The sequence below is a fragment of the Miscanthus floridulus genome, chromosome 9 (genome assembly GCF_019320115.1).
Source record: "Miscanthus floridulus cultivar M001 chromosome 9, ASM1932011v1, whole genome shotgun sequence".
Taxonomy (NCBI): Eukaryota; Viridiplantae; Streptophyta; class Magnoliopsida; order Poales; family Poaceae; genus Miscanthus; species Miscanthus floridulus.
In genome coordinates this window covers 6605872-6620088 of record NC_089588.1, presented here as the reverse complement: position 1 = coordinate 6620088, position 14217 = coordinate 6605872, and the positions used below count along the sequence as shown (strand labels likewise).

Here is a 14217-nt window from a genome sequence, read left to right as displayed (position 1 = left end):
TTCTAGCTCTGCTCGTCTGTTTCTCTCAGCCGGCACGGAGGCTCGTCGCCGGCCGGCGGGCGTGGCTGCGGTGTGGTAGTGTCAGGGCCGATGCCGAGCCCAGGAGCAACAGGGCAGGCGACGCACACGCAGGGGATAATTGGGTTGGGCCTATCGACTAACCGGCCACATCGGTATCGGCCGATGTATTACGTATTCACTGCAAATGCCACTAAAAAAACATATTCGCTGCAAATAATTTCAAAAAAAAATTGTCAACTATAAACCAATTTCTAAATTAAACTTTTGTAATTTCATTGCTCATGAATAATTAAATTCGATTCATCTTTGGTGGGAAAAAAATAAATTCCTAAATTTATCTTAAGTCAAATATTTTAAACTGATCGGATTTATAGGAAAAAGTGTTAAGAAATTAATATCATTAGATTAGATACATCATAAAAGATTTTCATAATATATTTATTTTGTCTCATAGATATTTATGCTATTTTCTATAAATTGGTTGAACGCAAAAAAAAATTACTTAAGGCCACTCTAGAAACTAATTTATTCAAGGACAAAGGGTTTACAAAGTTGTACATCTTATTAGGCTCTACACTTTTTATATAGAACTCAACCCACCTTCATCCAACTCCATATGCAAAAGTTATGAATTTTTTAAGATAACTATTAAGTTTGTGGTATAATAGTCAGGGGTATAATGGTCACTTTTAACTTCTCTCTCACAGTCTATCTACTCTTAGAAAATATTTTACCACAATAAAATAGTATCTTTTAACAGAAAAACATTATTAAGTAGTGTCCTTCATTAAATATATACCACTCATACAAAAAAAAAATCCTGATGCATGTGTGTGAAGAAATAGGAGAAAGAACCACACGAGCAAGCCGAAAACGATGGTAGGGTAGAGCAGTGGCGTGGGCGTCCCGCGATTTGGCCATGCTGCCATGGACGCATGTGCAAACTGTGCACGGGTGCTTCGCCTGCCTCGGCCTGCCTGCGTACGGAGTACGGGGATGTTTGGATGGTGCCTGAGTCCATCTGTCTGGGTGGATGGCTGCCTGTGTCTTGCCTGAGATTCATTTGGATGCAGACCTGGCCACCTGCCTGGTCCAGGCATCGGAGGGCAGTCTCAGGCCTCCAAAAACGAGCGCCTGACACAAGCAAACCTGCCGGGCTGTGTAAAGCATCAAAGTTAATTCAAGTTAATTAGCTACTGTGCATATTTTGTACTAATAGTTAACTTCTGTCCTATTTTTTAGTGCCCACAAATAACGTGCAAGTTGAAAAAAATATATAACCTTATTAATGTTCACCAATGCGTGGAAAAGATTTTTATTGTTCATCAAATTAAAGTTTATTTTGCAATCTAGATTATGATTATTTATATATCTTATTTCTTATTTAAAACTTTTATTTATCCTTATATTATTTAATCATAAGTGTTAAAGTTATATTATCCTTATATTATTTAATTATCATATAGCTTCTCAGGTCCATGGCACCGACAAACATATCTTTTTTTATATTTGCTTGGCTAAGAAAAAAATATTAACTTTTTAGACAACTTTCAGACATCAGTTTTTGCTAGGCAAGATGCCAAACCTCCAACCAAACATGCCCTACGTGCCTGGCAGTGGCATGGCAGCTAAAAAGGTGCAGAAGCGGCACAGCAGCTCTGCAGCTGGACACTGTCACACTGAGCTCCCTCGTCGTCGTCGTCGTCTCGTCCACGGCGACAGCAGCGGCCAGGCCTAGCCTGGAGGCAAAGCGTGTGAACCTGCTGTGATGGCACATGGGGGGAGGCCCGTGGGTGGCCTGTGTGGCCATGAGCCCCATGCATGGGAGCAATGAGCTGCATGTGATGCTCTGCTCTGCTCTGCTCCGTGGTTGCCGCTGCTGCATGCGTGCGGCTGCGTGCCCATGGAGCCATGGAGGAGGAAAGGAAAGCAAAGGAAAAGGAGGTGGACAGGCAGGCGGCACGCAGCGGGTGGGCGAGATACACCAGCAGCAGACGAAGATCTTCTGCTACTGCTACCTTGGAATTAGCAAAAGCTACCACGCACGCACGCACCATCCGCGCCGAATTTGAGAACAAAGCTGCTGCATCCTGCGTGCATGTCTTGCAGTTACAGTTGCTGTTGCACTGCATCATGCAGGCCCTGTAGAATACAGTTAGGCCCCGTTTAGTTACAACCCAAAAACTAAAAATTTTCAAGATTCCCCGTCACATCGAATCTTGCGGCACATGCATGGAGTACTAAATATAGACGAAAAAAAAAACTAACTACACAGTTGACCGAGAAATCGTGAGACGAATCTTTTAAGCCTAAATAGTCCATAATTGGATAATTTTTGTCAAATACAAACGAAAGTACTACAGTAGCCGAAAGCCAAAAATTTTCGGAACTAAACGGGGCTTTAGCATGCATCTGTCAACATTTCTTTCTTCAAGCGAGGAGGATCAACTTTCCTTTAATTTTTTTAGTCGATCCAAACTTCCAAAGGCCAGCGCAAGATCGCTAGGGTTCTGTTCGCTGACTTGAAAAAAAAAACGGTTGATGTTAATGCTAATATTAATTTGTTACGAGAGAAAAATATTGTTATTTCGTTGAAACGGTACGGCTGATAAGTTTAAACTAACGTAGCCTAGCTTTATGTATCACTGTATGTGTTCGTTAATCTGCCGCTGGCTGGCTGGCTGCCCATTATAACTGCCAGCTGCTTATTAAACACAAGGCCCCTAGCAGTGCGGTACTTACTGCAATGATATCTGCTGCCGCAGTAGTGTCAAGTCTGTGTGACAAGAGCAAGCAAAGTTGAGGCTGAGGCGGCATGCGCAGGTAACCAATGGCCTACACCCTGCAGTCCTGCACCCGGCAACGCAGTGACAGTTGCGAATTGAAGGTCTCAGCAGTTGATCAGAGACAGGAGAGCCCCGTGCATGCAGGCTCATCACATTATTAGGCCACGCATCGATCTGCAAAACTCACCTTGTTGTCATGTCATGCCATGTCATTAGCGTGGTTGTACTCAAGTAGTTCGAGGATGAACACGGCTGCTTCATGTTCTTGACATGAACATCAACTGAACTCGTCTGTTTGGCCGCGTTCGATTCGCTGAAAAAATAAACTGAAACATTGTTCCGACTGATTTGTTGTGAAAAAAAAAATATTATTTTAATTAAAAAAATAAGCTAAAAAGCACGGATTACATGACAAACGAACTCGATATTTTTCATCCAGGGGCACGCACGCTCAGCTACGACAGGACAAAAGCTGAACTCCTCTGTTTGTGTTTTTCCTCATATGTTCATCAGTTCGGTCCCGCACCTAGCACGCATGATGGGCAAAGCATAGCACATGCAAGCGTCAGGCACAGAACCTTTGATTGACTGTTATCGAAACAGCAAAAAAAAACAAACAATCAACTATTACAGTTAATAGGACAACTTAAATAATTTACATTTTCTATAGCTAAAAATGAAAAAAAAATACACGTTGCCTGAATAACCACAAAAATTAGACACCTAAAATATGTGAGTGGTCAGATTGCTAGTGTTTTTCATTCCTCATCTTTGGTGAGCATGCCATAGCAACCACTTTATCTATGAATGCTGGGAAAGAGTAGAGAAGGTGAGTAAAAAGGGTGTGATCCTCGATACAGTCATTCTAGCTGCTCGGTGAAATATGTTAGGTTTAGTCTCACGTCAAAAATTATTGACGATGGACAGGTGGAGCATAATATGGGGGTGTTTGGTTCCTATAGGAAAATTTTAGTCCCTGTCCCATCGGATGTTTGGACACATGCATGAAGTATTAAATATAGACGAAAAAATAACTAATTGCACAGATTGTGGCTAATTTGCGAGACGAATTTTTTAAGCCTAATTAGTCCGTGATTTGACAATGTTGTGCTACAGTAAATATGTGCTAATGGTGGATTAATTAGGCTTAATAAATTCGTCTCATAAATTAGTCTCCATCTGTGTAATTAGTTTTATAATTAACTCATATTTAGTTCTCCTAAATAGCATCCGAACGTCTGATGTGACATGGACTAAAATTTAGTCCAGGAAACCAAACACCCCCTATATAAGGTGGAACAACCCTCACTTGAGGCCAAGCGCATGCGTCAGGTGGCTGAAGCCAAGCAACTGTGTCACTCTAATGTAAAACCCTAAGTTGTTCACTAAATCTACGACAGCATAGCTATCTTTCTCTCACACTAACTAAATCATCAGTCTGCGAATGGTATTCATGGTGGTATCCTCATCATTCTCCGCCCCTATAGACTCTCATCTCCATGTGTTTGTGCCGTTGCACATGGTGCTTTTGGTAGATACTCCTCATCAACATCACATCTACCAAACTCCTTATCATGTAACTTAGTATCACGAATAAAATTGTGCAACGTCATCCAAACAAGAATGATATATGCTTCTGAGTACGAGTAGAAAAACTTAGCATAGCCTCTGTGTACGTCACTTTTGCTTCGTAACTCTGAAAGCACGTTCAATGACATTTTGAAGGAGTGAATGTAGAAAATTGAACACCTTTTACTTCCTTGAAGTGGACACCCACACCGAAGACAAAATTCAGGTAGAAGGGCATGCAAGATATCCTATTTAGCTTGGATAGCCCGAGCCCACGAGAAAAACAATTTAGCATTGGCAAAATAATAGTTGAATTATTGGGAAAACAATTTAGGAGGCACAGGAAATGAAGAAAAAAATTTGTTAATGCATGGTTGAGGATCTTATATCATGTGCAGAGCCTGGCCCACCAGCAACCACAAAAGGTAAATCTCATGTCAAAATCACACACAACAAACACGTTCTCATGCCGACGTGTGAGAGGATCGGTGACGCGTCAGAGCTAGCAGTGGGGCCTTCGTCTTGTCCCACACCTTGAATCGTAATGTCCCAGCATCCATCAATCCATCACGAAAATCTCTCCCCCTTCTACTCTTCTGTCCATTAGTACCACTAATTGTGGCCTTTTGTTCATCTGAGAGCAAATCAAGGATGCATACGGATGTGAACTGTCGAAGATGACACGAACAGTTTCAGAATTGGCTTCGTGACATATTGTACACGTAGATAGCACGGAAAAGTAAGGTGCAAAGCTGCAAGTTTTCTTACGAATTGCATCCTGTACCTTCCCAAGGGAAACGACAAACGATTACCCAAACAGAAGAAACAATGGAGCACATCTAACCAACCGTACAACGTCAAAAAAAACATGTAACCAACCGTAGCCACGCATGAGTCAGTCAGACGATGAACAGCACCCAGAAACCAGGAGACGACAAGTGTCCTAATCCAAGATCAAAGCGAAACCAACGTTTGTTGGCAAGCCAATCAGCCAGTGGACCAGACACAGTAAAGGTTGCTCGCAAGAGAGCAAGCACAGGCAGCCCCAGCACCAGATGTGTGCCCCTTGCCTGCTGGATGCAGATCACAGGTAGCACATCTCTTTCCATCCGCGACAACGCGTAGCAAGCAAGCAGCAGGCCCAGCAGATTGGCAGCAACCATTTGTCAGAATTCAGTTAATTCACAGATCCGTATCGTATCATCAGATCCCAACGTGTCACCAACCCACGTTCGGTTCATCCATCCATCCAGCCAGCCAGCCAACCAGGTGTACCATCGGTCGCTTTTGCCATCGCCGACAACGAACAGTCCATATGTTCATTCAGTTCAACAACACAGCGTAAGGAACCCAACCTGATTTTCAAGAAAAGGACTGCTGCCAGTGCCATAAGATGCGCATTACAGTGCAGATGGGAAAGAAACACCAGCAGCAAATAGTTAATCACGCTAACATTCAGGGTTTTCATACTGTAGCGCACAATTTCATGGGGGGGGGGGGGGGGGGGGCGGAAAGCCTATAGATCTCAAATGCAACTCAGCTGGAAACAACAGCTGGAAGGCGCATATACAATACAGCGGTGGAAAATTGGCGAGACACTGGGGGAATGATGGAAATGCTCCTAGACTCATTCCTCAATGTCGCGCCTGATGCTTCCTAAGCTATGTCAGCGGAACATCAAAGATACTGAAGAAAAAGGTACAGCTGTAGATCAACCAACTGTTGCCGTTGCTAAAGGCTGGGATCTAAAATGATCTAGGCAACATTCTTCATGCAAGTTCTGCTACTCGTAACTTCACTCCCCGTTGACAAAGCTTTTACTCTCGTAGTACTTCTTCTCACTGGCTTCCTTCTTCTCATTCCGCTTCTGCAAAATGGCACATGGACACAGCAAAAGTGAATACAGACAGCACCAGATCCATGGACCAGAATAAATGAAACGACAACAGCCCCACACCAAAGAACACATTGCCAAGATTGGTCCCAAGAAAACAGACATTATTTAATGACACATGCTGACATGCAAGGCTGCCTTTGCTCAAGCAGTAATGCATCAGCACAATATCAGCAAACAACAGCTCCCATATGCACATCATTGATATGTAGACGACAAAATCGACTGATGCGTCGTAACTGTGAATATGTACTGTACAACATGCTGCATACTGCATACAAAGGACTCATAACCATCTGATCGCAGTAATTACCTGGTAAGCTTCGTGGTTAGCAACAATCCTCCTGATGATAGTACTTGTAGTGATATCCAAGGGACTCTCCAGCCGACGGTAAATGCCCATAGCCTTTGGGACAGCATATGGGTTTGAATCATCCTAAAAAATGCATTAGGAACAATCAGTTATCAATGTTGCAACATTTGTGTGTTGATAAAGTAGAGAAATGGTTCTTATAAATAAAACTCAATTACCTCTGTAAAGTCCATGTTTTCAGCAATAGTTCCATGAACAACTAACGAAATATTGAATGTGGTAATCTGCACACGACAAAAGGAAGCTGGAGAGTTCAGGACACAAACATACTGGTCATAACAATAATTTGCATCACATAGTCATTAACCTGGCCTCTATCAATACAAGAGGGCTCAATTATTAACCTTAAAATATCTAAATAGCATACGCCTCCTAATTGAAGGGCGGGCCTGGTGCAAGCGGTAGAGTCTTACCGCCTGTGACCGGAAGGTCCCGGGTTCGAGTCGCGGTCTCCTCGCATTGCACAGGCGAGGGTAAGGCTTGCCACTGACACCCTTCCCCAGACTCCGCACAGAGCGGGAGCTCTCTGCACTGGGTACGCCCTTTTTATACGCCTCCTAATTGGTGCTTTATGCAACCAGTGTGGCTAAACTGAGGACACTGATGGCAATATACTAAGGGAACATTTGGCTGGGACAGAAACTAAGTCACTGATAGCTTTGCAGAGACCTACTAACCATGAACCTGATCCGCTGTGCTGGCTGCAGCAGTTGTTGGCTGCTGCAGCCAGAACAGTGCATACTGCAGCCTGGTAGATAACTAGTACGTGCAGCACCTGTAGGCAGCGAGCAATTTTGCTGTGCAGCGCAGCCAGCACAGCCAAAACAGCCGAAGTAATCAGAAGCAAGCACACCCCATGGTGTTTTACGAGCTGCTCAGTTTCTCAGATGAAGACCAAGGTCCTCAGTTGGAGAGATGAGGAACAAAATAGTGGAAAACCTATAGGACTTGCTCTTTATTAACTCCATTTTTTGGCTCTTCTTTTGTAGTGAAGTAGCAATAATATTGCCCATAATCACTCTGCAAGGTATATTGTTTTGTGCAGGTGCCATCTCTATATTTCCCGGCTATTCAAATTTTAATGGGCCTGTTCAGCTGCTGCTGCTACAGTGCCTGCTGAGGGGGCTTGTAGCCAACGGAGCCATTTTTTTCATTTTCTTAGGCCACGGGTATGGGCCCTGGTCCTTTTCTTTTTACATCTTATTCAGGTTATGAGTATTTGAGATTAAGACGATTGTAAGAACTTGATTCCTGCTTCTATCAAAATTGGGTCCAGTCTCTACTCTCTGGTCATTTCTGTCTAATGTAAATAGCATCCAAAATGGAACAGGTAGCGCTAATGGGTCTACACCTATTTGAAATCTGATTTAGAAGTCAACCAACTATTTAAATATGTCTGAGGCTCAGTTAAGAAAATCTCAAAGCCTCAGACCTAGCTTATATCCAAACTAAAATATGGATGTGAGCATACCATGCAAGGCTTATTTCTTCTGTATCAATCCATGGATAAGAGCATGCCAGCCTTATTTTTATCTATACTAAGATAATCTGGACTAGGATTTTCAATGGCATAGCGTAAATTCCATGTTACAGATCTTACGGTCAATGTATTGTCTATTGTGTTAAGACTTAAGAGTGCTGTGTACAAGGAGCAACCAGCCAACTACAAACATTTCATCATGCGTTCTATAACTAAATTAGTTGGTTCCATGGTGAGAGGATAACAGATAACTCACCATGTCTTTTGAAACGTCCCATGGAGCACCAATGATCACCTCATCAACATAACGACAAGCCAAAACATTCAAACTTCGCTCGTGGAGATTCATGATTGGGCGGTGTCGTCCTCGAGTTGAACTGCCAAAAAATAGTAAACACCAAAAGAAAAGTAGGCTGAATGTTATGCATTACAGATATAATGCTTCAACAGAAATGAACTCTGACTATAAACAAGGACTACTGCAGAACTGAACTAACTTAAGCATAGAGGAGAATAGAGATGCAATCATCATATTACCTTATGGTCTGATCTGTGTGAATCCCCACAAGCAAGAAATCTCCAAGTTCTCGAGCAAGTCGTAATATCTACATGGAAAGAAACTATAAACAGAAGAATATATGAATCATGCAGGGTTAATTTTAGTTTTCTCCTTGCAAAAACAGAAGTACAGCCAGCAGGGGCATTTGTGTCCTAAACAGACTTAGCTGACACAGATGTGAGGATTTCTTTCTTTCTTTCCCCATTTTCAGGTGGGTGGGCATGTGGAAAGGAATTCACATTTACCTCGACATGTCCAGCATGGAACAGATCAAAAGCGCCATCTATGTAAACTATCCGAGAATCTGGACCTGGACCCTGCATTGGGAATGTCTATAGTCAGTGACGATCCAAGAATTGGTCTCAAAATGTCTGTGAACAGTCCAAGAAGTGATATATTATTGTATGTGAAGCTGCAGATCAGCAGAAGTCATACCCTGCTATTTGAGAACTGAACTATTCGCCTAGATGTGGGAAGAAAATGAGATACTCTTGTTCCAGTTCCAGATCCAGTATCATCAACTTTCTGACCATGTCCGCTACTGAACTGCCTTTGTAGTGAAGAGTGATTATGGGCATCAGATGATCTCTCTCTAACACAAAGAAGCATCCGTCCTATCATGAAGCAATACTCAGTCAGCATGAGAATAAAGCATTTTCATCACCATATAAATTGTATTCCCTAGAAATGAATAATTCACTGTCCCCAAGAAGTTGAATAACTTGAAGCTCTAAACTAGAAATGGGTACAGCAGAAGCTTCATTGTGCGTGCAGTCTTGGGAACAAGAACAATAGTGGAATGGTCATCCCTTAAACATTTCTTAAGATGATACTTGGTTCACAATGGTTTCCTAATGAACAAATCAGCTGAGGAAATCTTTTGAACAGTACAGTAGTTGCCAAAAGAAGTTTTTAGTAGATCTAGAATTAATTGCAACATCAAAGGGCGGCTATGATATTTGAACAAAAAATAACTAGCAACTGAAAACTAGTACCTAAATAATCCCCATTTCAAAATTCAATATGATCATCAGCAAAGCAGACTTTTAAAATCGAAAGCTGAAAAGAAAAACTAAAGCGAAATTAGTACCAACAATATCTGTTGTCGACACTCCCTCGGTTCTCTTAATCTGCTTGTATCGACCAGCCTTTTTGGCAAGAGCATATGCATCAGTACCATCTGGTAGCAAACAAGGATCATCACCATGGATAATGTAGTCTATGTTGTACTCATTGAATAGCTTGTTCATGAATTCTTCAGTTATGGCATAAGGTGCATCTGGAATGATATCATCTACCCATTTCACAGCACGGACCATTATCATTCTGTATTATCAGAAAAAAAATTATCAGAATCTTGCTAAACAACATATAGGACTATAGGAGTCAGGGAGTAACAGACTTGATACTTCTTGACACAGAGAAACAGAGGCATAAAATTCTGTACAGCCAGGTCACACGTAAAGGAATGACACAATATAAAAGTTGAGACGAAATAAAATAAACGATCATTCGAGGATGATTTGCATAATATGCAGAAAGTGTCAAACAAAGTAACCTGCCTCCTTTATGAAAGCGACAACATAAACACTAGTGCTATTACCCTTAAGGTCTTAACTCAATTTTCGGATGAACCTATTACTAATAACTACCAAAGAAACCTATTACTAATAACTACCAAAGAAAACATAAATAAAACTCAACTTTCATATTGTGCTAAACAACATATATAAGTTAGGGAGTAACTCCCTGACACAGAGAAGCACAGGCATAAATCTCTGTACAGCCAGGTCACACGTAAAGGAATAACACAATATAAAGTTCAGATGAAATATAAAAACAACCATTCGAGGATTATTTGCATATGCAGAATGTGTCAAACAACAAAGTAACCTGCCCCTTTATATTCAGCCTGTTCGCTGGTTGGTTTCTGGGCTGATAAGCCCGGCTGGTGCTGGTTTGTTGTGAGAGAAAAACACCGTTGGCTGGCTGATAAGCCCTGGCTGAAACCAATAAGCGAACAGGCTGAATCCGGTTGACAACAGAAACACATAAATAAAACACTCTGGTGCTATGCCCTAAAGGCCTTCACTCAATTTGTGGATGAAATTAAACTAATAACTACAAAAAAGAACACATAAATAAAACCCTCTGGACTGTTCTCTTTATGTGTAGATTGCAGAATTGGATTCATGCAAGAATTGTTTTTGAACCCGGTTGAGATCAAAGAATTTGGAGCAGACCACTGCACAGTAACTCTTATAGGCCAGCAAGAACAAACAATGGATTCCCCAGGAGGAATATGAAATTCCCAAATAGCACTCAACTGATGAATTACTGCTAAAAGTGAGGTCATGGGCAGGTAGCTACGGGAAATAAAACGTCACTCCCAGTAACCTGTGCTAACACAACCGTATGCTACAAGTCTAGAATTACGTTTCGCGTCACATCATGAGATCAGATATTATTAATAAAAAAGATGAGAATGAAACGGAAAAAAGACCATCGACACAGGGGACAGGACCTCTCGTGGAGCGGCGTGACGGGTGGTCCCTTGTTGGCCTTGATCTCGTCGTCGCTGATGACGCCGACGACGAGCTCGTCCCCGAGCGCGCGCGCCTGGCGCAGCGCGTTGCAGTGGCCGTAGTGCATCATGTCGAAGCACCCGTCCATGTAGACGCGCACGGGGCGGCGGGCGCGGCGGCGGAGCGCGCCGAGGGGCGGCGGCAGGGGCAGGGGCGGGATGGCGGCGGGCCCGCCCGCGAGGTGGAGCGCGAGCACCGAGGCACCCAGCACGATGCCGCCGATCACGTACGCCGACAGCGCCCGCGCGCTGCAGCCATTCCCCGCGTCCATGGGGGGCACGGGCGGAGATGGGGAGGGAGGGAGGGAGGGGTTGGTTGTTCGTGAGCGAGGGATGGCTGGATCTAGGGCTAGGGACGAGGGGCTGTCGCCATGCGAGGGGGAGGAGGAGGAGGAGGAGGGGAAGGCGGGGAGAGGACGGCGGTGGTGGCGGCGAGGCGGGGGAGGACGACGAATGCTCTGGTGGTGCCTCCGAGCCTCCGGGGCAAAGAGGGAAACAAAACAAGCAAGAGAGTGGGGTCCCCGTTCCGTTGCGTTCGGGAGTGAGCGTAGCGGAATTGTACACCGTTCCAGCTCTGGCTGCCGTGTGGGACCAACATGTCAGTCGCGGTGGGCTAGGAACATGCCCCACTTGTCAGTGATCGATACTGTGTTGAATACTGGCCGTCCATCGTACCGACCTCTTCTTGCTACACGTCAAACTTTTTATCCAGGTCACCAAAGGTTCGGTCCTCTTTTTAAATAATTATTATTAATTAAAAAAATGACCAAAATACGCTCACAAAATTATTTTCAAGTGTTTTTAGAACATGATGGCAACTTTATACAGTAGAATAACGCGTATGCCGCGACGTGTTTAGATGAAGATGAAATCCGTTCTAAATTACAGTTCATTTGACTTTTTTTTACCTCAAATTTGATCACTCATCTTATTTAAAAATTTGTGTAAAATATCACTTTTTGTTGTGGCTTGCTTAATAACAAATTTTCTTCAAGAATAACTTAAATTTGATTATGTTTGCACAAATTTTTTAAATAAGACGAGCAGTCAAACTTAGGATTAAAAAGTCAAATGAATTATAATTTAGAACGGAGAGAGTAGTTGTATATATAGCCTGTTCGGTTGGCTGGTTTGTTTCGTTGCTGGTTCGTGAAGAAGTACTGCTGGCTGATCTGTGTGAGAGAAAAATACTATTCCGACTAAAAATTTACGATCATTTATGATAAGCCACAGCCAAAAGACCATCGAAATGAACGACTTCGACTAGGAGCGATGCATCGAAATGAACGACTTCGACTAGGAGCGATGCATCTATCACATGCATAATTTAATGATGATGTTATTGGGATAGATGCACACACGATCGCATCTGCTACTAGCATCTCTTGGAAGCGAATTTTGCTGAAAGATGCATCCGTAGCTTCACTGGCATCTCCTCTACCGTCCCGTCCGTATATGCCTGCCCGGTGCCTGTTCCCTTCGGTCTCGGCTAACCGGCTCCATGCACACGGTCCAAGGATTACACGTGTCAGTGTCACCTGCTGGATACGGCGGAGCTTTGAATAATGGAACAAGATCCGGGGCCAGGGCGGCAGCCGGCAAAGTCAAAGCATCTCTCCCGGTTCGGGACAGATGTCCACGGGCGTTGCCAGCTCGGCCGGCGGCATTGACCGCTTCCCCTGCATCTAGAGGGTTAGGCCGTCACTGGTCTGGAACATCTTCGTTCATCCACGGCCTGGCATCATCGAACACCGGCGCGAGGACAACAGCCATTCATATTCTCAGTGATCTCATCACACTCGTTTCCCTGGACAGCTGAGTTGATAGCCCAACTAACTCCCAACTACTAGCTGGGAATGGTGTTTGTTTGTCTGGACAACATTTCATGCACTGTTGTTAGCTAGGAAGCATTCCAAGTAAGAAATGAACAAAAAGAGAACTGATAGCACAATTTTAGCATTAAGCAACACATTACATTATCATAGATGACACACAGGCTTACTAAACATGTTCAGTCACCCCATAAATACGAATCTAACATGAATTACAAGAGTTCAACTTAGAACCACAATACACAAACCATCGGCAAATTAGATGAACTGTAGGACGTGTTTGTTTCCCTGGACCTTTCTCACATATGAGCCCGAAGTTAGAAGAACAAATCAAGGAACAAAAACAGTGGGTTCTCTAGTGCCATCTTATATAATATAGTTGTATGTTCATCACAGGCCTAAATCAGTAAATGGCAAAAGAATGACATGATAGGCAAATAAAATGTTGTGGCCTCAAATGTTAAAAGTAAAACAATGTGAGTATACAATCATAGATGGCACGAATGACAAAAGCTAAAAGAAAGTAACAGCAAGAATGGGAAAACTAAAATATCAGCAGAAAATCAAGTACCAAAGTAACAACAAAAGATAAACAAAGATACAAACCAACTACAACCACAAAGAAGAGTGCCACCTCATGTACATAGGTACTTGATCCTCACTGGCTAAAAACAACCAACAAAAAGTCAAGCAAATGATTCAGCAAATCTAGTGAAAAAAAAAGAAGGAACCAACATTACAGTTACCAATAATGAGAATAAATCATCACAGAGCATATGAAGTAAACATTGCCATGCATTATAGTTACTAACACATGTCTAGAATTAGACAGCCCCTAGGCCATCAAATGATGCACAAAGTTCACAAGCCCATAGGATGCACCACAACATCAGTGCATCATCATGTACAAAACATCATATATAGAGCACCCGATAGAAATGTATGCTAACAGTCTCAATGGACCTCCTAAAGTTCTGATGTACCACCCTAAACCTTTGATTATGCCCAACTACATGGAGGAACATGGACACTTGTTCCTCCACAGATGAGTTTAAAGTATCTTGAAGCAGCCCTCTTTGTCTAAATAGTTTGCATAGTTGGTAAAAAAGGAGCTCTAGT

The 14217-nt window shown here is 42.9% G+C and overlaps 1 protein-coding gene across 1 annotated transcript; it reads right to left on the bottom strand.

Annotated features, from left to right (window-relative positions):
* Positions 1 to 5882: 5882 nt before the first annotated feature.
* LOC136483348 (ethanolamine-phosphate cytidylyltransferase-like) lies at positions 5883 to 11965 on the bottom strand. The gene is made up of 9 exons (XM_066480372.1): positions 11207 to 11965; positions 9773 to 10008; positions 9118 to 9296; positions 8928 to 8999; positions 8661 to 8728; positions 8380 to 8500; positions 6802 to 6867; positions 6584 to 6706; positions 5883 to 6243 (listed from the first exon to the last, which is right to left on the bottom strand). The coding sequence occupies exons 1-9, from the start codon at positions 11536 to 11538 to the stop codon at positions 6172 to 6174; spliced, it is 1269 nt and encodes a 422-aa protein (XP_066336469.1). The 5' UTR covers positions 11539 to 11965; the 3' UTR covers positions 5883 to 6171.
* Positions 11966 to 14217: the final 2252 nt, after the last annotated feature.